The sequence below is a fragment of the Onychostoma macrolepis genome, chromosome 18 (genome assembly GCF_012432095.1).
Source record: "Onychostoma macrolepis isolate SWU-2019 chromosome 18, ASM1243209v1, whole genome shotgun sequence".
Classification (NCBI taxonomy): Eukaryota; Metazoa; Chordata; class Actinopteri; order Cypriniformes; family Cyprinidae; genus Onychostoma; species Onychostoma macrolepis.
In genome coordinates, this window is record NC_081172.1 from 30,051,286 (window position 1) to 30,072,464 (window position 21,179).

The 21,179-nt window shown below is 37.2% G+C and overlaps 2 protein-coding genes across 5 annotated transcripts in view; one reads left to right on the plus strand and one right to left on the minus strand.

The window, feature by feature from the left end:
* The first annotated feature begins 451 nt into the window (after nucleotides 1–451).
* On the plus strand, nucleotides 452–11,771 carry daw1 (dynein assembly factor with WDR repeat domains 1). 2 transcript variants are annotated; one of them, XM_058752075.1, is made up of 13 exons: nucleotides 452–544; nucleotides 662–734; nucleotides 913–1,057; nucleotides 2,470–2,528; nucleotides 2,615–2,707; nucleotides 3,004–3,103; nucleotides 4,566–4,673; nucleotides 5,257–5,363; nucleotides 6,209–6,311; nucleotides 7,113–7,227; nucleotides 10,081–10,157; nucleotides 10,811–10,973; nucleotides 11,063–11,771. In XM_058752075.1, exons 1-13 carry the CDS (start codon nucleotides 505–507, stop codon nucleotides 11,095–11,097), a joined length of 1,218 nt encoding a protein of 405 aa, XP_058608058.1. In that variant the 5' UTR covers nucleotides 452–504; the 3' UTR covers nucleotides 11,098–11,771. The 2 variants fall into 2 exon arrangements, with proteins under 2 accessions (XP_058608058.1, XP_058608057.1); XM_058752074.1 differs by having other exon boundaries at nucleotides 453–544; nucleotides 2,615–2,737.
* Nucleotides 11,772–12,315: 544 nt separating this feature from the next.
* sphkap (SPHK1 interactor, AKAP domain containing) overlaps nucleotides 12,316–21,179 on the minus strand; it is a 56,560-nt gene continuing 47,696 nt past the window's right edge. For all 3 annotated transcript variants that reach the window (XM_058752071.1, XM_058752069.1, XM_058752072.1), the window contains 4 exons: nucleotides 20,517–20,600; nucleotides 20,068–20,114; nucleotides 16,115–16,299; nucleotides 12,316–13,760 (listed from right to left, as the gene is read on the minus strand). In XM_058752071.1, the coding sequence (XP_058608054.1) occupies nucleotides 13,605–13,760; nucleotides 16,115–16,299; nucleotides 20,068–20,114; nucleotides 20,517–20,600 (472 nt within the window). In that variant the 3' untranslated portion in view covers nucleotides 12,316–13,604. The remainder of the gene's footprint in view (nucleotides 13,761–16,114; nucleotides 16,300–20,067; nucleotides 20,115–20,516; nucleotides 20,601–21,179) is intronic.

Sequence of the window (21,179 nt, forward strand, 5' to 3'; positions counted from 1 at the left end):
GTTTGTGTTGATTAAAAAAAAAAAAACATTTTGAGATTTGAATTATTTAACTGTATTAATTCATGTTTATCTGTATAGCACTTTTTACTATTGTTTCAAAGCAGCTATAAATAACTAAGCAAACTACAGATATATGACCACAGTAGCTTGAGAAAATTCAGAATGTTTTAAAATAAGGCACTTAACTAATCTGCGGCGTGTCGTAAATATTATGTAGCCTAATATTTTCAGTTTCATAATTGTATCATATTGTATTTGTATTATTTTAATTATTGCAATTATTTCAACCCGATCTCATGAAAAAATGTAACTATTTTACGAGGTGGCGATTTCGTATGAACTCATGCGATGTTATTCTAACAAAAACGCACGGATTCATAATTAACCATTCATCATAAAATAGTCATGAATAGCAAACAGCACGCAGAACGTGCGCATGCGCGGTAAGCAGCACATGTGTTTCGTTACCTTAGCAACGGTTTGTTGACAATCTTCCGTGGCGTGATGAGACTGAAACGGCTACACATACGATACTACCCACCAGGTAAAATACATATTTAAAGTTTTATATTGCATACCATTCACCCAGTACAGTTTTGCTGAGTGCCTGGTTCAATCTGACACTGCAAACGATTTGATCGAAAGTTTTGTTGTTGTGCAGGAATATTCCTGGACTATGAGAAAGGGGGGCAGCTCAGGACGAAATCCATCGATCTGTTAAACTTGACTCCAGAGTATGACTGTCAAACTAGTTCATCCATAACTACAAATTCAAATTCCTCCGTTTTGTGATGTCTAGGTTACAATTTAAAATAGTGTTCTACTTGTTAACAGTTATATATAACGCTAACTGACTACCTGTTCATCTGATAAACAAGTCTACATCTTCTTCATTATGTTTTCCTTCTCTAGGACTGATGTGAATGAGTTACTGTCAGACATTAGAGCAGCTGAACCTCTCATTACCTCATCCTGCGTGGAGCAGGTGAAAGTCCTGATCTGCAAACTACAAGAGAAAGTCGGCCAAAAGGATGACCGCAAGTTCTACCTTTTCAGGGTACTAATAAATACTGACCAATCATGCACAAGTATATTTGGGTCATGCATATTTGATCTGTTTTGCACATTGTGATTCTATTCTGAAAAATGTTTGGCTGTCTAGTCCTTCGTCTCTAGGGTAATACAGTGTCCTGCAGTGATAGACTTCATCAAAAACTAATTTAAAGGAATAGTTTGCCCAAAAATGTAAATTTACTGAATATGTAGTCAGCCTTAGGCCATCTGAGATGTAGATGAGTTTGTTTCTTCATGAGAACAGATTTAGAGAAATTCAGCATCACATCGCTTGCTCACCAATGGATCCTCTGCAGTGAATGGGTGCCGTCAGAATGAGAGTCCAAACAGCTGATAAAAACATCACAATAATCCACACCACTCCAGTCCATCAATTAACATCTTGTAAAGTGAAAAGCTGCCTGTTTGTAAGAAACAAATCCTTCATTTTAATTTCAAACGAGTCTTCTATCCATTTCTCTAGTGAAAAAGTTGTCTTGTCTGAATCAGGAGAGAAATATACACGGATAAAGCACACTTTACAAGTGAAGAAACACTCCAAAACAGTTTTAAACAAATATGTGGGTAGATTTCGATGTGAGAGGACAGCAGGGAATGGACTTGTTCACTAGAGGAAGTGTTATTATTGAAATTTTGTCCAGAATCGACAGTTTAAAGTTAAAGCATCTTAATGAGGGATTTGTTTTCGACAAACATGCAGCTTTGGCCTCAAAGAGATGTTAATTGATGGATCGGTGTTTTGAGGATTACATTTTGATTATTGTGATATTTTTATCATCTGTTTGGACTCTGACGGCACCCATTCACTGCAGAGAAACCATTGGTGATGCAATGCCAAATTTCTCCAAATCTTTTCTGATTAAAGAAAAACAAAACAAAAACATCTACATCTTGGATGGCCTGAGGGTGAGTAAACTTTAAGCAAATTTTCATTTTTGGGCGAACTATGTTGCTGCTTCATGTATTTTTTATATTCCCCTTTTTATAATTGAGAGACATGCCGGTTGTACTTTTATTAATTCATTTGTCACACAGCACGACTAGTGAAAAGGACTTGTGAAGAAGCCATGATATTTAATTATTGAACATTACATCATTATTTTATCCAAACTTCCATTCTGCTGCTTTTGTTCATTACCACCACAATCACATATACCAAAAACAGCCGAAATTAAATGCATTTGAATGATTTTCTAACAACATTTACTCTGATTAACACGGCTTAGATCGATATTACCCACTAGGTGGCAGCAGAGGGAAAACTGCTGTTTTTGAACATCAAAGCCATAGTAATTATGTATGGAAATTACACAGTCAGGCTTATAGATCTGAAATGAATTAATGTGGTTAAGTGCATCCCCCCCGAGTATTCGTCTTCTCTGTCTTCCTCTACAGGCACTTCAGGCTCACATCTTGCCCCTGACGAATGTAGCCTTTAATAAATCAGGATCGAGGTGAGTTTATCAGCTGTGCTCACATGCCTGCTCTCCCTCCCTCCCTCTAATTCTGCCTCTCTCCTTTACTTTCCGTCTGTTTGCAGTTTTATAACCGGAAGCTATGACAGGACTTGTAAAATATGGGACACCGCATCCGGAGAGGAGCTGCACACTTTGGAGGGTCACAGGAACGTTGTGTATGCCATCGCCTTCAACAACCCTTATGGGTAACAGCAGGGCTCTTGCGCATTGGATCACTTGTGCCCCGAATCCTTCATCTTTCCCTTGTTTTTTTGGTTTTTGTATGAAATAGAGAAAAGCACACTCAGTCACCTCTCTGTCTCTTTCTGCAGGGTTAGGGCACTGCAGGGTAACTGGTGTTGTTATTACAATGGGACCATTTGTCACTTTGAGTCATAACAGGAGCCCTTGTCCTTTTTTTTCTCTCTTTCTGCCCTCTTTCTCACTTGCTCTCTCTTGTTTTCTCTCTCAGAGACAAGGTTGCCACAGGCTCCTTTGACAAGACCTGCAAATTGTGGAGTGCTGAAACAGGAAAGTGTTTCTACACGTTTAGAGGGCACACAGCAGAAATCGTACGTCTGCATTCTCATTGCATTCACTCTAGTCTCAGCAGTTTAAAGAACAGTTCACCTCAAAATGATAATTCTGTCCTCATTTACTTTCGTTCCAAACCTGTATGACTTTCCTTCTTCAGGAGATATGTCCTGGCATGAGACACACTGAGACCAATGACTTCAAGCCTGGCCCAGTGTGTCTTGATATGTTTCAGTGTATGTGAACTTAGTGATTTAAGTCATTTAATTTTCAGTCTTAACTGAGTAATATCAGTGATACTTTTATGTTTGTTGCCTTTTTTTGAAGCTTGACAGCCCCATCCCTATAAATTTGTGTTTCACAGTGTTTCACAGAAGAAAGAAAAACAAATGGGTTTGGAATGTCAGGAATACGGGGAAATGAACACACTATCAACCAAATGTGGTAATTTGTATGCAGAATGTTGGTTAGCAAACAGTTTCGGTTCCTATTGACTTCCGTTGTATTTTCGGTCTATACAATGGATGTCACTGGGAACCAAACCTGTTTGTTTACCAACATATCTCCTTTCTGCAGAAGAAAAAGAAAGTCATATAGGTTTGGAACGACATGAGGGTGAATTGAGTAAAGGCCTGTTCACACCAAGGATGATATCTGTAAAGATAAAGAGTCCACACCACAACTATAACGATAAAGGCACAGAGAAACGATATAGCTGGAATCACTTTCAGAACGATTTTTTCTTTTTTCAGCTGATGAAAGATAAAAAAACCCTATCAGAATCGATCCTGCTATAACAAGCTGGAGAATTTAAAGCGGCGGATGAGATTACGCTTAGAATAAACAGAAATATTATCTTTATAGTTATCATTCTTAAAAAATGACAGAATTTTCATTTCTGGGTGAACTATACCAATAAGACATCTAAGACTGATTTTTACAAGAAATGCTGTCCCTTAGAAGCAAAAAATGCAAGCTTGAACTAACACTTTTCTCAAGAATAGATCAAATTAAATCCATTTATGCATGTGTCTGATTGTGTTCATTGATTTTTGGGGGTAGTTTTTATTTCTTTCTATTATTTTAAAATGAAGTAGGACAGGACATTTAACACAACAACTTTAGGGGGACTAAATTGGATTTCAAAAGACAATAGTGTAAAGGGAACGTTATCTGAGCCCCTAACTAAAGTGGACCAAAATGAGATCCAATCCACTTTCAAGGTCAATGACAGTGTGAATGCAAATAACATGTTCATTTTATATATTCCTAACTGAAAAAAATGGCTGGCAAGGCCATTTAACACATGATTAGGGGACGTATATTCAAACACATAGGGTCCCATCTCTTAGGGGGCACCAAATTAAGTATGTTGAACAAATTGTGTCTGGGGGTTTGACTTAGGATGTCAAATGGAGCAGAAGCTTTTGGAATTTATCAGACACCATTTGTGCTATTAATCTCAAATACTGTCTGTTTTCTGTGTGTATCTACTATTAGGTCTGCCTGGCCTTTAACCCTCAGAGTACCTTGGTTGCTACGGGCAGCATGGACACCATGGCTAAATTATGGGATGTTGAGAGTGGGAAAGAGGTGTCCACATTGGCAGTACGTCTCATCCTGTGCTTTTTCTGTATTCTTGTTCAATCATAAACATAGCCACCTATCCTGCTTAATCATTTCCCCCTCATCTGTTTATCTCCTACGGGATTTTTAATGATTTCTTTCAAGTGATGAGTGAAAATTCATCCATGTGTGTGTTTATTAATGGAATTGTCATCAAATCTGTCATTACGACCATTTATGGGATAATTCATGCATTCCACTTTTAGTCGAATAGCAGCATACCGAATACAAACAGATGCGTCATGCAACGCAGTCTGAACCGGAGCTGTGTATATGTGAGAAACGTGCCACGGGCCGAAGGGAGAGGGGAAGAGACGGAGACTCCTCTCCGCAGCACATGGCAGAGCAGTGTGACTGAGCGCTGTGTGTGTGTGTGCTGCGTAATTACCCCTCTTAACTCTCCAATTATTTCTCTATGAATCTAAATTATGAATAGCTCAGTGAGTTCTTACCGATGAATTGGGGAAATTAATATGATATTTCTTTGCTGAAGTGAAAAAGGCCGCCTTTCTATTAGAGCTTCCTCTCTCCACTCACAGCGTTTCTCTATTCAACACTTTCTCAGGGTCACTTCGCCGAGATCATCTCTCTCTCCTTTAACACAACGGGCGATCGTTTGGTCACGGGGTCGTTTGACCACACTGCCATTCTTTGGGACGTTTCTACTGGCAGGTCAGTGTTGTAACTTCCTTTTCACTACAATCCTGGCCAATATTTAAATCTTTTAATTGCCTTGAATGCACAGATATGTCACTGCAGCACTGATATTGATTGACAACACTATAAATAAATATAATTCAGCAAGATCTAAATCAGTCGTATCATTCTTAAATATTGAGATGGGTCATTGCACCCATCCCTAAATCTAAGGCACTAAGGCGTAATAGACATAACAGTTGGACTTTCTGTAAAGTTGCTTTGAAAGGATGTGTATTTTGAAAAGAGATTTTGAACATTTCTCCATTACTCTTTAATTCATTTTACAAAAAACAAACCAAAAAACTTAACTAGAATATGGAAATAACGTTTACTGTACCTTCTGATCACACTGCAAAAAAGTTGTTCTTCCTCAGTATTTTTTTTGTCATTTTCCAGTGCAAATGTCTAAAGTTTCTTAAATCAAGATATGTTAAGATAAAAAGTCTTGTTTTCAAAGAAATTGATCAAAATGAAGTGAATTCATGATTAATACAAGAACAAATATCTGCCAATATGTGGGCTAAAGAAAACAAATTTTACAGCATAAACTCATTAGTCTCAGAAAACAAGTGCATTAGATTCAATTTGAGTCAATTTCAATTTTAAATAAATATATATCTTGATTTAGAGTTTGTTTGGAGAAAAATACATTTAATACCACAGCTTTATGAATTTAAGACTTGCTACTGTGATAGACCTTTTTAAGTCCTTAATTTGTGCAAATTCAGATTTTTTTAAGGCCTGTAGAAACCCTGAATGAATTGGACTTGGCTTTTCAGACAGCGTAATGGATTTTGTATTTTGTCTGTCTCTTCTAGCAAAGTTCACGTTCTCACAGGTCACCGAGGAGAAATCAGTTGCGTTCAGTTCAACTGGGACTGTTCCCTCATCGTCACGGCCTCTCTGGATAAAACCTGCAAGGTTTCTGTCTCTCTTCACTCTGTAATTCTCATTCTGTCTCGTAAAATAACCTCTTAAATTATGATTTTTCCCCTGGGGTCCTTTTATAATAATTTTGCATCCAAATTTAGTTTTTCCCTTACCAGGGTTTGACGTTTGCATCAGAAGCAGCATAATAGCAAGATGCCGAATCAAATGAATTTGGTTGTCATTCGTTTTTATTTATATATTTATGTAGCTAGGTTTCAGACAGTAAATCTGGAACAAAATGTTTTTGCAAATGGTCTTTTTGAGTTTCGAGTTCTGAAACTATGTTTACATGGTACACGACTGAACTCTATTACTTCAAAAGATGAAGGGCAATTCTATTTTTCATGATGTGACCCCTTTAATGTTTTCATGTTTTTTTTTTACATGCTGCATTCACTTTCATCTGTGTAACTCTCTTCCTCTGATTGTCTGTCTGTTCCTAGAAGTGTGAGGGCTCTTAATTATTCAGCACAGTCTGATGTTTCTCAAAAACACAGTGAGACAAAGTCAGTGTCAGTTCATTTGGTGGAGTGTCTGTGGTTAGATAATAACACAGAGATGTCTGCATGCATGTGTCTGTGTTAAATTAAGAGAATGGGCAAATTCCATTGAACGGGACACACACTGCACCCTTCACAGCACTTACACTTCATAAGGGAGCATGCCCACTTTCTAATGGAATTCACTCAATCTGGCTAATACACAGTGTGTTTGTGAGGTTATTTCGGGTCGTGGTGTGGTTTGTGTGTGTGTTATATAACAGGCTGTGTGTGTGTGTTTGTGTGTGTGTAGGTGTGGGACGCAGACAGTGGTCAGTGTTTGGCTACTCTCTTGGGTCATAATGATGAAGTGCTGGATGTGTGTTTTAACTACACCGGTCAACTGATCGCTACAGCCTCTGCTGATGGTGAGACATCTCAATCCCCACACATCACAACCCTCTCATATCTTACACAACCCCCAAAACAGTCTTTATTTTCTATATGGAAAAAATATTTTGGGATTGTGGGGTACGATTTGCAATGTCCATATGTTTAAAAAGGCTACAGCTACTTGTGATGAAGATGCTACATATATATATATATATATATATATACACACACACACACACACACACACACACACGGCCAAAAATATCAGCACCCTTGCAATTCTGTCAGAAAATGCAACCCTTATCTCAGAAAATTGTTGCAGTTGCAAATGTTTTGGTACTCACATGTTTATATTTCTTTTGCTTGTTTGCATTGGAACAACACAAAAAAAGTTAAATCTGATACAATTCCACACAGAACCCAAAAAATGCACTGGACAAAATTATTGGCACCCTTAACTTTATATTTGGTAGCACCCACTTTGGAAAAAATAACTGAAATCAATCGCTTCCTGTAACCATGAATGAGTTTCTTACACCTCTGTCCTGGAATTTTGGACCACTCTTCTTTTGCAAACTGCTCCAGGTCATTCAGATTTGAAGGATGCCTTCTCCCAACTGCTGTTTTGAGATCTCTCCACAGGTGTTCTATGGGATTCAGAATCGCCTCTGGGCATTTCAGAACTCTCCAGCTCTTTGTTTGTAACCATTTCTGAGTGCTTTTTGAAGTGTGTTTCGGGTCATTGTCCTGCTGGAAGACCCATGACCTCTGGTGGAGACGCAGCTTTCTGACACTGGCCACTACGTTGCGCCCCAAAATTCTTTGGTAATCATCAGATTTCATACCGTTCACACAGTCAAGGAATCCAGTGCCAGAAGCAGCAAAGCAACCCCAAAACATCTTTGAACCTCCGCCATGTTTGACTGTAGGGACTGTGTTCTTCTTTTTCTGTAAACAGTGTCATGATGTCCTTTACCAAAAGCTCTACTTTTGTCTCACCTGTCCACAGTACGTTCTCCCAGATGGATTGTGGTTGTCACATAAGTTTTGGCAAACTCCAGTCTTGCTTTTTTAAAGCCATTGTGCAGTGGTGTCCTCCTGGGTCTCCTACCATAGCGTCCCTTTTCATTCAGATGGCGACGGATAGTGCGAGCTGACACTGTTGTACTCTGTCTGCAGATCAGCTTGAATTTGTTTGGAAGTTAATCAGGGTTCTTTATCCACCATTCGAACAATCCTTCGTTGTAATTTTTCATTAATTTTGCTCTTCCGTCCACGTCCAGGGAGGTTAGCTACAGTGCCATGGGCTGTACACCTCTTGATGATATTGCGCACAGTGGACACAGGAACATTAAGATCTCTGGAGATGGACTTGTAGCCTTGAGATTGTCCATGTTTTTCCACAATTTTTTCTCTCAAATCCACAGACAACTCTTTACACTTCTTTCTTTTCTCCATGCTCAGTGTGACACACAACACAAAGGTTGAGTCAACTTTTCTCCATTTTAACTGGTTGCAAGTGTGATTACTTTATTGCCCACACCTGTTACTTGCCACAGGTGTGTCTAAATACAAATTACAGGAGCATCACGTGCTTGAAAAGCAATTATTTGTTACAATTTTGACAAGGCGCCAATAATTTTGTCCAGTCCATTTTTGAGTTCTGTGTGAAATTTTATCAAGTTTTACTTTTCTTCTCTGTTTTTTGTGTTTTTGCAGTGCAAACAAAAACAATAAGCACGTGAATACCAAAACATTTGCAATTGGAATAATTTTCTGTGTTGCATTTTCTGACAGAATTGCAAGAGTGACGATATTTTTGGCCATGACTGTATATATATGCAAAACAATATTATTTATATAAATATAAAAACAAAAACAATTAAGTGTTTTTCCTAAAATGCCAGCTTAGGGCTGTGTCAGTGTCTCAGCTTGTAGTAATAACTTTGCCATAAATTGCAGGAATACTACTACAAATACTATTAATATTTACATATGTTTATTACAAAATATTTGTTCACTATATTCAAATGTTCTGAAAAATTAAAGCTTTTTTTTCTGCCTTTTTATAAAAATTTTAATATGTGCTGTGAAATAGGACTACTTAAGGTGAATTGTTTTCATTTCTGTTTTCATGCATTACCATATAATTCTGTTACTACAGAATAAAACTAATATGACACAGTTTATCCCATAAATATAGTTGCTTTCCTCTCATTTCAGGTGATAGCAGACATCCTGACATATAATTAGGAATATTAGTTTTACATATCTCTTTGCCTGGAGGACAACTTAAAGTCGCAGCAGAGCTTGTTTATTTTGACGCTGATCCAAGTGTAATGGATTATTAAAAAAATAATAATAATAATGTAGGGTAGGGACTTGGTGATATTCATTAGATGTTAATTGGATTTTGCATTGTGTTCAAATATGAATGCGACTTGCACTTGATTGTGGAGGGGCTGAATTACAAGGTCATTTTCTTTTAATAAATAAAAAATGCATAGATGAATCCTTCTCATCTATAACATGCATTTACAATATTACAGAGCTCTGCACATGACACGCAGGAACAAAAATGATATATCATGGCCACAAATTAAGAACTTGTTCCCACACCTCGTTAATTCATAGCCATGATTTACTAATTGGTTCCCTCGATTTAGTAAACCGTGGCTACGTTTTACAAATTAGTACATCATGGCTTAATTCATGGCAACAGTATATATATATATTTTTCCCCATGTCACGTGCAGTGCTCCATACAAGATTTGTCGACTCAAAGTAGCACATCTTACCCCACTCACATCTAACTTGATTTTGTGACCTGGACATGCTTTTGTGAGATTGATCTATAATCGAGTCGGATCATGTGTTTTTGTGCGCAGGTACATCAAGAGTGTTCAGCGCAGAAACCTTCCAATGTTTGTGTCAATTAGAGGGCCATAAAGGAGAGATATCAAAGGTAAGAAATCACATTATCTCTCCATCCTCAGCCTGTCACTCCAGCTTCAGACTCAATAATCCTCTCGTATCTCTTCACTCAGTCTCTTTCTTGGTCTGCTCAGGCGCTCATTTCCTGCCGTTCCTGTCATTTCCTGTCTAGGTCCCTTCCTGTTTATTTCCACCTGTTCTGCCCTCTTGCCTCCATCCCAGCATCCTGCCTGTCGTTCGTCATCTTCTCTGCATATTCATACGGCCGTTTGCATTCTTATTGCTCTCTTCATCTCTTCTTTTCTCAGGCCTATCCTTAAACCATCTTGCCATAATATCCTCTCCTTTCTTTTCCATCCCCCTCCGGACCGTCATCACCATCAGCAGAATATTTCCATTTCCTGTATAGGGGTGATAACTCAAGTACGCACATACACACTCGGTTCTTCAGCGCTATAATAAAACGGCTGTCATACTGACACGGGTCAGATTCAGTTCAGCTGTCTCTCTCGCGCTCTTTCTCCTCCCGTTTTTCTCCTGCACGTTGAAATAGGATGTTCCACATGCAAAACAAAAAGTAATTATTTTATGATGGAATATGATGAAGAGCCGTCCCAATGCATTATCATAACAAAAGGCAGAAATATAATTAGCTTTTTATTTTCTCCCTCTCTCTCGCCGTAGGTGTGTTTTAATCCGCAGGGGAGCCGCGTTTTGACGGCGAGCGTGGATAAGACGGCTTGTGTGTGGTGCGTGAACACGGGAGCGTGTTTGCAGGTGCTGGAGGGACATTCTGATGAGATCTTCTCCTGCGCTTTCAACTACGAGGGAGACACCATCATTACAGGCAATTACACGCACCTGCGTAACACTCATAAATCCACAAACGTAATCATACGTCAGTAATTTCATGCCTTGTTGTCAATCTTTCTGCAGGCAGTAAAGACAACACCTGCAGGATCTGGCACTGAGAGAGCGGCCTGAACTCTGATCTTACAGTATTCCTACATCTCTTTTGATCATCTTGTCACACTGCAATAGTGTTTCAGTTCACAGAGAACGTGTATGTGTGGAGGACATTATGGTAACGCTTTACTGGAAGCCGTTATGTATAATGCATTATAAAGGTATTCATAATGCATGTTGTGATGCATTATATCTTTCATGAATAACTGTAAGCAAAGTTAAAATGCTTTATAATATTTGCAGATTCTTTGTATTGTTTAAAAATGGTTGTTTGTCATGTTTTAATGCATAATGATTTTTATAGGTGTAGTGTAGAATAGATAAATATTATAATTTATTATAACTGATTATTCATGAGATACAAGGCATAATTAATGCATTAAAATACTTGTATAAAGCATTATAATATAGGGCTTTGAGTTAAAGAGTTTTGCTGTTATTTTTTCCCCTTAAAGAATATTCTGGGTCAAATTCATGCTGTCAATTATCACAAAAAAAAAAGAATGATTCATACCTGTTTATTAAACCAAAAATAATGATAAATAATTGAAGTCAATGGGAAAACTGTTGCTCTATAATAGACTTACAATTTATGTGCATGCTTGTCAACATTTTGTTTTTTGATTTTACTTTAATACTTCAGTATTAAGGCTTACTATATTAAATCACAGTTATTTTCTGGTGTATTTATCCTGGAATATCTCCTTTTTAGCAAGCAAGTCAAAGGAATAATTCACCCAAATATGAAAATTTGCTAAAAACATACTCACTCTCAGGCCATTGCAGACGTACAGTAGATGAGTTTGTTTCTTTTATCAGAATAGATTTGGAGAAATCTAACATTCCATCGCTTGCTCACCAATGGATCCTCTGCAGTGAATGGGTGCCGTCAGAATGAGAGTCCAAACAGCTGATAAAAACAACACAATAATACACAAGATTCCAGTATATCGATTAAGTGAAAAGCTGTGTGTTTGCAAGAAACAAATCCATCATTAAGGTGTTTTAACTTTAAACCATCACTTCCGGCCAAAAATTGACTCCATCATCTATGATAACGCTTCCTTCCAGTGAAACAATTTCTATTGTCTTCTGACATCAAAATCCACCCATTTTCATTTAACATTTTTTTTTAATTTTGGGTGCACTACTCCTTTAACAGCTGGTTGAATGTATATAATCTCATTTATTCAAACGTGTGGCTCTTTTCAAATAAAGGCTGCTGACATCAAACTCACAAATTTTATTTTGAAAAGATAAATACATTCAGGTATACCGTGACAGACTGGATACAGTTGTGTGCCTTCAACGCTGATATTAAAACACATTACTATTATGTTACTATGCGGAGAAAACCATAACGCCACCAGATTTCACGTTTACACGTCAACTTCTACGTGACAAAACTGTACTTGTACTTTAAATATACTCTTTTATGTTCATACTTTTATATTCAAACTTTTACAGTAGTCTGGTGAGACTTTCAGTGCTGTGATCCCGTCCGTCTGCGTCTTTGCGATCATAAAACATAAAAACTGAAATTTCCATTTGCCCAAAGATACAATAGCTCACAATCTAAACTATTTACATCTAGCCAAAATAAAATCTCTTAAATAACAGTAGTCACACAAAACTAAACATACAATTCAGTCTCAGAGGTACAATAAAATGACTGAGCGTGTTCGCCAATGTAAACTTAAAACAATAAAGTGTGTTTGGAATGGGATCTCACTATATTTCACACTTGAAATACAAACATTTAAGTATCTTTAAATCCCTACACCAGAGCTCGCACGTCCGTTATTCTTGATAAAAAGTCACGTTGTGCATTTGAAACGGGTTTGTTGTACAGTAAAAATCTGCAAGCTACAAAACGTCAAGGCTGATTGGTCGGTTTAAATCATGTTCCTCTAACCAGTGCTGGCTGGTGACCGGTGGATCTAATGTTGCGTGCGCTTAAAGACAGGAACATGCGTAATTTAAAGGGAAACATCCTTAAATCACAATCTATGCGAATGTGCATCTCTAGCACATACTTATGGACAAGGCATTACTTCCTACAGTATATCCCATAATTCCTGTGATCTAGCAAAGACATATACAAGTGTGACGGAGATGGTGGAATGCAAGCTGTGAATCTGAAGGATATTGAATGTGGATGTGCTGGTGGTCAGAGAGGGCAAGTTCGGTACTAAGGAAGCCTCATGCTAAGGATCTTGGGATTGGGAGCCGTTACTGCGTGCGAGTGTGTTGTAAACCTTGCTATCCTGTGATAAACAGAGTTTCACAGCTGAGCTCTAGAAAAATGTGCTCATGTACAGTCATGGCGGTGGCTGTGGATGAGTCTGTGGGATCTACGAGTCTATAAACAGTTTGCTTGTGTGAGGGTGTATTAGCGGCTCAAATGGGATTGGTGTTTGGTGTTTTCACACTGGCTCCTGACTATATACGTGTGCTAGCACAGGACGGATATGTGGCATCTCCAGCTCCTGGTCCGTAGATGGGTGGCGCTCTAGCGCTTGGTCTTCAGTATCCAGTCGAACAGGCTGGGCACGGGCCGTCCTCTGTGCTCCAGGTCCTGGTGGAGCTGACAGAATTGAGCCACAGCGCTGAACAAGTCACCAACACGCCAAGCCTTCTGACCTGCCAACTGCACCACTCTGTGGAACTGAGAAACAAACACACGCTGTTCAGTTCTTCATGTGCCATGATCATCTTTATCAGCAGTCAGTGCAGTTATACCCCTTATTTTAGTGTCACTGATATACTATTATAGTTTTTTTTGGAATTAGATTTTATTTTTCACTTTATTTTAGTTAAAGTATTGTTTTGTCATTTTGTTGTTTGTCTAAAAATATCTATTATGTAAAAAAAAGAAAAACAAAAAGCCCATTCTTATTTCAGTTTTAGGTAATAAAAAATATATATATATATTTTTTTGTTCAATTTTAAAATGTACACATCAATTTTGTTATGCAGCATACGTGTAACAGTAACATATATGCATATTTATGCATATAATACAAAACAAAACGATACCAGTTATGTATAATTGCCAAAGCCATGCAGAACAAATGAAGGGGGAAAAATAGGTTACACTTTATTTTAAGGTGTCCTTGTTACAGTGTAATTACACATTTAAGTACTAAGTAATATTAATTAACTACAGGAACTTACTCTATGGTTAGGGTTTGACTTAGGGTCACTTGCATGTAATTATGCATCATTTATTGTTATTATAATAGTAAGTACATGTAAATTGTGTAACAGGGACACCTTAAATTAGTTTTTTGTAAGCTTACACACATTTTCAAAACTTTGCCTCTTTTTTTCCCCCAAAATTTACTACACATAAATCCAAGAATTGCACACACAAAATGCAAAATGCCTCACATCTCTTGCAAAATGAAGCACTGCATTCAAAATATCACAAACACATCTCAAAAGCATTTGCAAACACCTTTGCCATAATATTAATTCCTGTCAAATTTGTGTGTGTTACATAGAGAATTGTGTGTTGTGTTTTGCAAAAAGTGGTTTATGAAATTGAAAACTGAGTCAAAGGCCGAGAATAAGTGTATGGTTTTGCAGATTTGGTGTATAGATTTTTGTAGATTTTACATATATACACTATATGGACAAAACCATTGGGAAAATGCAAAATTCACTTTTCCGTGGTGTTTATATATTAATGTGTCTTAGCAGTGTGTGGACACAGCCACCCTACGATGACAAAAATCCATTCATTCCTCTTTTTTTAATCCCCCCAAAACCTAAACAGTCTCAATTATCAAGCTGTTTTGATGATGTCATACCGCTCAGACCCCGCCCACAGACTGCCCCGTATATATTAGCATATTTCTGCCCTCAGCCAGTTGTACGCACTCCACCATTTTCTCTGCACTCGATCAGCTGTAGCAACAATAATGTCTCGTAAGCAATGCAGGTGTTTTGTAGTTGGACGTAAAAGTGAACATAAGACTTCATTTTCTCCTGACATCAGAGCCACTGAGGACGCAGTGGATTAGTTTTGTTTTTGAAGGTAATGCACCACCGAATACACAAAAAACAGAAGAGGGGATGGAGTGAGCAGTAGCTCATCATCATTTAAAGAGCCATGCACCGAAACGAGTCGCTGTGAACAGAGCTGTTTTTGACAGGGTAAAAAGGGTGGTGTTTTACATGACCACTGCGGAATTTCTGCGGACATTTCATGAAGACCCTAAAGAATCATACCAACTTGTGGAAAATGGGCATCCGATGTCCCCTTTAACAACATTGCATTCTAAATACATAGATGTTTATATGGAGTTGGTCCCTCTTTACTGCTATAACAGCTTCCACTCTTCTAGGTTTCCAAAAAGCACACCAATAATTTCTTGTACTTTATTTCCTCTAAATCTATGAAAAATGTTGGTGGCTACAAAAGCGCATTGGTTTATTTAATTATTGCATATATAAGCTATGAATGATAAAAAACAGCATCAACTCTACTGGCTTCTAAATTCATGTTTGAGGTACGAGTGTGTGTAATTTGTGTTGTCCAACAAAATGTGAAAGTCTCTTCAAGTTATTTTACTCACAAATTGAAAAAAAAAAAACTGCTATTCTAAAAACGCATTAGAAATTCCAGAGAGAATCCATGCTAATTGTTTTACAGGTTTTAGAACTACAAACTGCACAGCTCTACACCCCTGGAGCCTTGCTGAAGGACAAAGTGACATTATGTGCACTGTTTAAATGTTTTCAAATTGTAAAATGCAACATTGTAGTCACATGACCGTACTGCATTCATGCTGTATGTTTTCATCAGTAAAATGAGAATAATGGCCAGATGGATTTCACAGTTTGTTTATATTTATTTTTTATTTTTTATAAGATGGATTTAAAATGTAAGCAACGTTTACTCTGTTTAAACTCTCTGAATGACAAGCGCTGAAATTTGTGTAGTTCTGTGGATGCAGATTCTGCTCGGACCTGGTTAGTTATTCTAACAAACGTACGACCTCCATTTGTCCTCACCTTAGCGAGATTGTGCTCCTGAGTCTTTCTGAAGTAGAGCGCCGGCACGCCGAGCTCAGACGCAGCGATCCACTGCAGCGCCGCTCTCAGTTCTCCATCCACACACTCTGAATCCATGTCAAAGTTCAGCACCAGGAGCTCCCGCTGACAGCTGCTGCCCGCTGTGGACAGACCCGACGTGACTTCTGAGAGACAAAACCAGACCGCTCACTTTCAGACACTACTCTGAGTGTGATTTCTGTAATTCTCTAATATTTTGCAAACAGAATGAAATGGAAAGGTATGAAAAAGCATTTGCTGGTGCAGAAATGAGTAGATCTAATAAACATGCATCTTTTAACACTCTGATGGTGTTTGGTCATTTTTAACAGAAAAATGTTGCATTTTTTAAACTTCATTGGAATGGTATGAAATTTGGTAAAGGTTTTGGCACTTGCTATGTGGTAACGATTGTACTGTTCGCGTTGGAAAATAATGGGAAGTGAATTTCATCTAGTGGAAATGTTTGGTACTGCACCCAAACAAAACCTTACTGAAAGCCCATTTTTTGAGATATCAACTTTGATATCTTTGAGACGCAACTTGTTTAGATTTATAAATAATCAGGATTATTTATAATAAATCATTTAATAGTAATTAATAATTTAATAGAATTTTGTGCATTTTTCGTAATGAACTAGATTTTTTTTTGTTTCACTTTTCAACTATATTTATTTTATTATTTTGTATATAAACGCTAATATGAATTCAGCTTTTTAGTCACATTTTAGTATCCATGAGACATTATGTTTTAAGCATTTGTCATGTTGTTGTGTGCTATTGAGGATAATAATTTGCACATTTTAGAGAGAACAGAAAACTTTCTCATCTGTCATTGCTTATCTTATTGCTCTGATGATCTCATGTGCAGCTTCTTTTTCCCCCCTCTATATTATTAAAAAAACAATTTTCAGACAGTTTATTTAAATGATCATGTTACATTTGGTTGCATTTATGAGTTAATAAAACTGTAACTTGCATTGTAAAATAGGCACATCATTAGTGTTACTTTAGAATCATTAAGATACTATTATAGTTTTTATTAACTGTTTGATAGTTTTCATAGTTTTTTTTAGTTTTGTTTGTTTTAATAAATTTGTTGCGTTTTTGTCATTTGTATTATTTTAAAAAAAAAAGTCTATATTTTTTAATTCATTTTAGTTTTGTTTTAGTTATTTTAGTAAATCAAGATAAATTAAATAAAAATGACAAACAACAAAATTATAAAACAATGAAACAAATAAAAACATCAAACTGCTGTAAAACCTAAAAGTGACAAAATATTAGTTTAATATTTCAGTTAAAGTTTATTTATTTTTAACAAAGTAACAATTTTTAAATGGTTTTCTTTTAGTTTAGCACATAATATCATAATATTGATATCTTGATTGCAGACCCTGAATCTAATCAAATCATGGCAAGTACCAGCAAATATAGTATCATTGACTAATAGAACTGATGCCAGATCATATTGTGATGGCACGTCTGATTTACACGCCTAGTGCTTATGCATTGTAAATTCACATGATAAAGTCAAAAGCCAAAATTTGTGGCAGGTCGAGAACTTTACTTTAATATCCACCGTTCTATATGAATGTGGATCAGTGTGAATGATAAAGAACTCATGGGAAATAAAGAGAGAGGGGCTTAAACATTCACACAGCCCACCGTCTCACTGCTAAAGCCTATTGTTTTACAGTCATTCTAGGAAAGGTGGGCTAATCTCTTCTCCCTCCCACTTTTCTCGACTTAGAACATTTTTCTTGGTTCTTAGCTTATCTCTTCAAAAGCAATTCAAGCAGTTCTTTCTTTTTCTTTGCCTCAGTAATATTTATTTCATCATGACATCTCTATCCTCCTCCTCAGCGCTCCAAAAACGTAAAGATCTGTTCCAAAATTAGTCTGTCCTCTGTTTTCTTGCTTCCCATTTTAACACCCTCTCCTCATCCCTCCATCCCTCTCCCAGCAGGATGATGCTTTGCCTGTCAGCTCCTGTGTCTGAACGTCTCTTTTGTTCTCCTGCATGTGAATGAATCATTTGTGAGGTGTGAGTTTGTGCTGGCAATACAAAAGTCTCTTTAGCTTTCTCTCTCTGCTCGAGAGCATCTGTCCGTCTGCCAAACACTAGAAGCACACTGAGCGATGAGGGGCAGAGGGCAAGCAACACTGCTCAGTAAGACAGACTGTGCGCTGATACAAGAGACGAGAGCACATGTACTGCAGATGTTACTCAGATAGAGGATGTCAAAGATTAAAGGCCAATCACACGAGCAACAGAGAGAAAAATGCACCAAGGTCGCGAGTAGGTTTGGAGGAACCAGAACAGGGCTGTACAGTGCCACATCTGTGCTTGCAATCTTTAAAATTATATTAAGGAAAACTATTTTAAACCCTTTGTATGTGTGAGGTACCGCAAGCTTCATTTCTGGCGCTTGGAAAATCAAACAAACAACACGTGCACTGAGTATAATGCTTTGCTCTTGCCAAATCCTGAGTGCTCAAAGAGCTGCGCTGCACAATTTTTTATGTAGAGCCCAAGACACAGAACAGTAGAAACTGAGATGATCAATGAAAGACAAAAGATCAAATATTACTCTTGTAATAATTCATAGCGCGGCAGTAGGACACATTCCACTATTAGGCTATTTAGATCAGAGGTGGACATAGGTGTGTTTTCAGTGGTCTATTCTAAGACCATTAGAAATACAATGTTAATAAAACATTAAAAAGTAAGATTAGTTCCCCAATAAATAATAAAAAAGAAAACAATTCTGACCATACTCTTTTGTGCATTTTACAATCTGACTTTATGGGAAATATAAGATCTGCTCATTAAGGGATTTGCAAGTAATTATAAATATGCCATAAAAATGCAATCTCTTTAAAATACGTTAAAAATGGCAATTTAAAATGCAATTAAAAAACTTCCAGGTTTTCTGTCCTTGTTTGTAATATGACAACAACAACAACAAAAATAATTATTAACATTATATAATTAGTAATATTAATCTTACCATCTTAATATTTGATTGCCATAAAAGAGTATTTAAGGAAAATAATATAATAATACTATTTTCTTTACAGTGAAAAATGACAGTGCTCATATAGATGTCTGTCTTTCTTCATTTTCAAATGTTAAACCATCAAGCTTTTCTTTTGGCAGAAAACTGCAGGGAGCTCTTAAAGCTTCTCTTTGTTGACAACCGCTGATTTATAAGTGCTTCTCAAGTATGGAAAGATGGTTGGCGCATGTTGTGTTCCCAAATGCACGTTAAATGACCCAAAGTCAAAGCTGGTGCAGAGATGGGTTCATGTGGAGCAGCATTTACTGTGAACCGAGCCACTCTGAGATCACGAGCTGCTCATGTGTAAAGGAACACAGTGCCACGCTTCACTCTGAAACACGCAACACATTTGCATTTGCATGATGCTGGTTGTATTTTGATTAATCTTGCAATGTTTGTTTGTTTGTTCCTGCGGTACAACATGTTAATTTTTGGCTCAGAAGCGTCCCGCCCACTCACGCTGCCCCCTCAGATTTCAGAGCCAAGTGCATTTGAATAATTACATTCAACAACTCCCAAAATCAAGTTCTAGAGATTATCCTATATCACAATTTGCATGAAGAACAACTAAAGTTGAAAAAGTATCTCATCCAGCCTTAAAAATCTAAAAATCCTTTCACTCTCGAAAGTTCGCTCTCAAGAACAACATGTAACATTTATATATAAAAGATCAGACTGACAGAAAATGAGAAACTCAAACGGCTTCAGACTGAATACATTAGCACAGAAGTGTGAAGAGCAGCCATAGCATGATTTCCTTTTAACTCCAAACACAGTTGTGAAGTTCCAGCAATGAATGATCTTTCATTCAAATATGTATGCGTGCATGTAGAGGGCCGTATCACTCACCGTCCGTCTGATCCTGACAGTGTGACGCCTTCCTCTCTCTGTCCTCGCTGCAAACAGAGACACTATCATTATCATGCTGTATAGAGCAATGCTGGCCGTGTTCCAGTCACCTCATGGAGCCTCTCAGGGGCCATGACTATATTGCACTCATCTAATAAGGGCTCAAAATAGTAAATGACTGAAAGCTTTTGACGACAAAGCCCATTAGAACTGTCCATGTTTGAGACTGAGCACATTTACATACACCACTCTAATATGACAGAATGTGATCCAAGTTTGACTTTAATTTCTCGTCCTCTAACTGTGGCCGTATCCTCACGAGGGGAGCTGCAGATGTGAGGATTTGGACAGCACTCTGGGTTATGGATGAGTGTTTAACAGCCATTAGCTCCGCTGCTCTGAGCGAGTATTTCTAAGTGTGCTGCGGTTAGCGTGTTGCTGTTGGATACCTGATTAGGTTGCTGGAGATGGAGTAGTCTAGAAAGCCCTCCAGGTCTGCCAATCCCAGACTAGAAGCGCTGCTGTTCCCATTTCTGAAACACACACACACATGCATATAAAAAGATTAAATGTGTACACATACACTGCCAGTCAAAGGTTTGGAATAATTATGACTTTTAAATTTTTGAATGCTTTTTATGCTCTTCAAAGTTGCATCAATTTGATTAAAATAGAGTTAGAACAATAATAATGTGAAATATTATTACAATTCAAAAGAAATGTTTTGTATTTGAATGTATTTTAAAATATTATTTATTCCTGTGATGCAAAGCTGAATTTTCACCATCATTGCTACAGACTTCAGTGTCACAGGATCCTTCAGAAATCAATCTAATATGCTTTGCAATTACTACTGGTATTTAATTATTAATAATGTTTATTTGTATCAATGTTGATATTTAATATTTTTGTGGAAATCATGAACTCATTTTTTTTCCAGAACTTTTTGATGAGTAGAAAATTCAAAAGAACAGCATTTATTTGAAAAATCTAAAATGAAAAAATCTTTACTGTCACTTTTGGTCAATTTAATGCATCCTTGCAGAATAAAAGTATTAGTTAATTTTTTTATTTTTTATTAAGGCTTACTTACCTGAAATGTTTGAATGGCA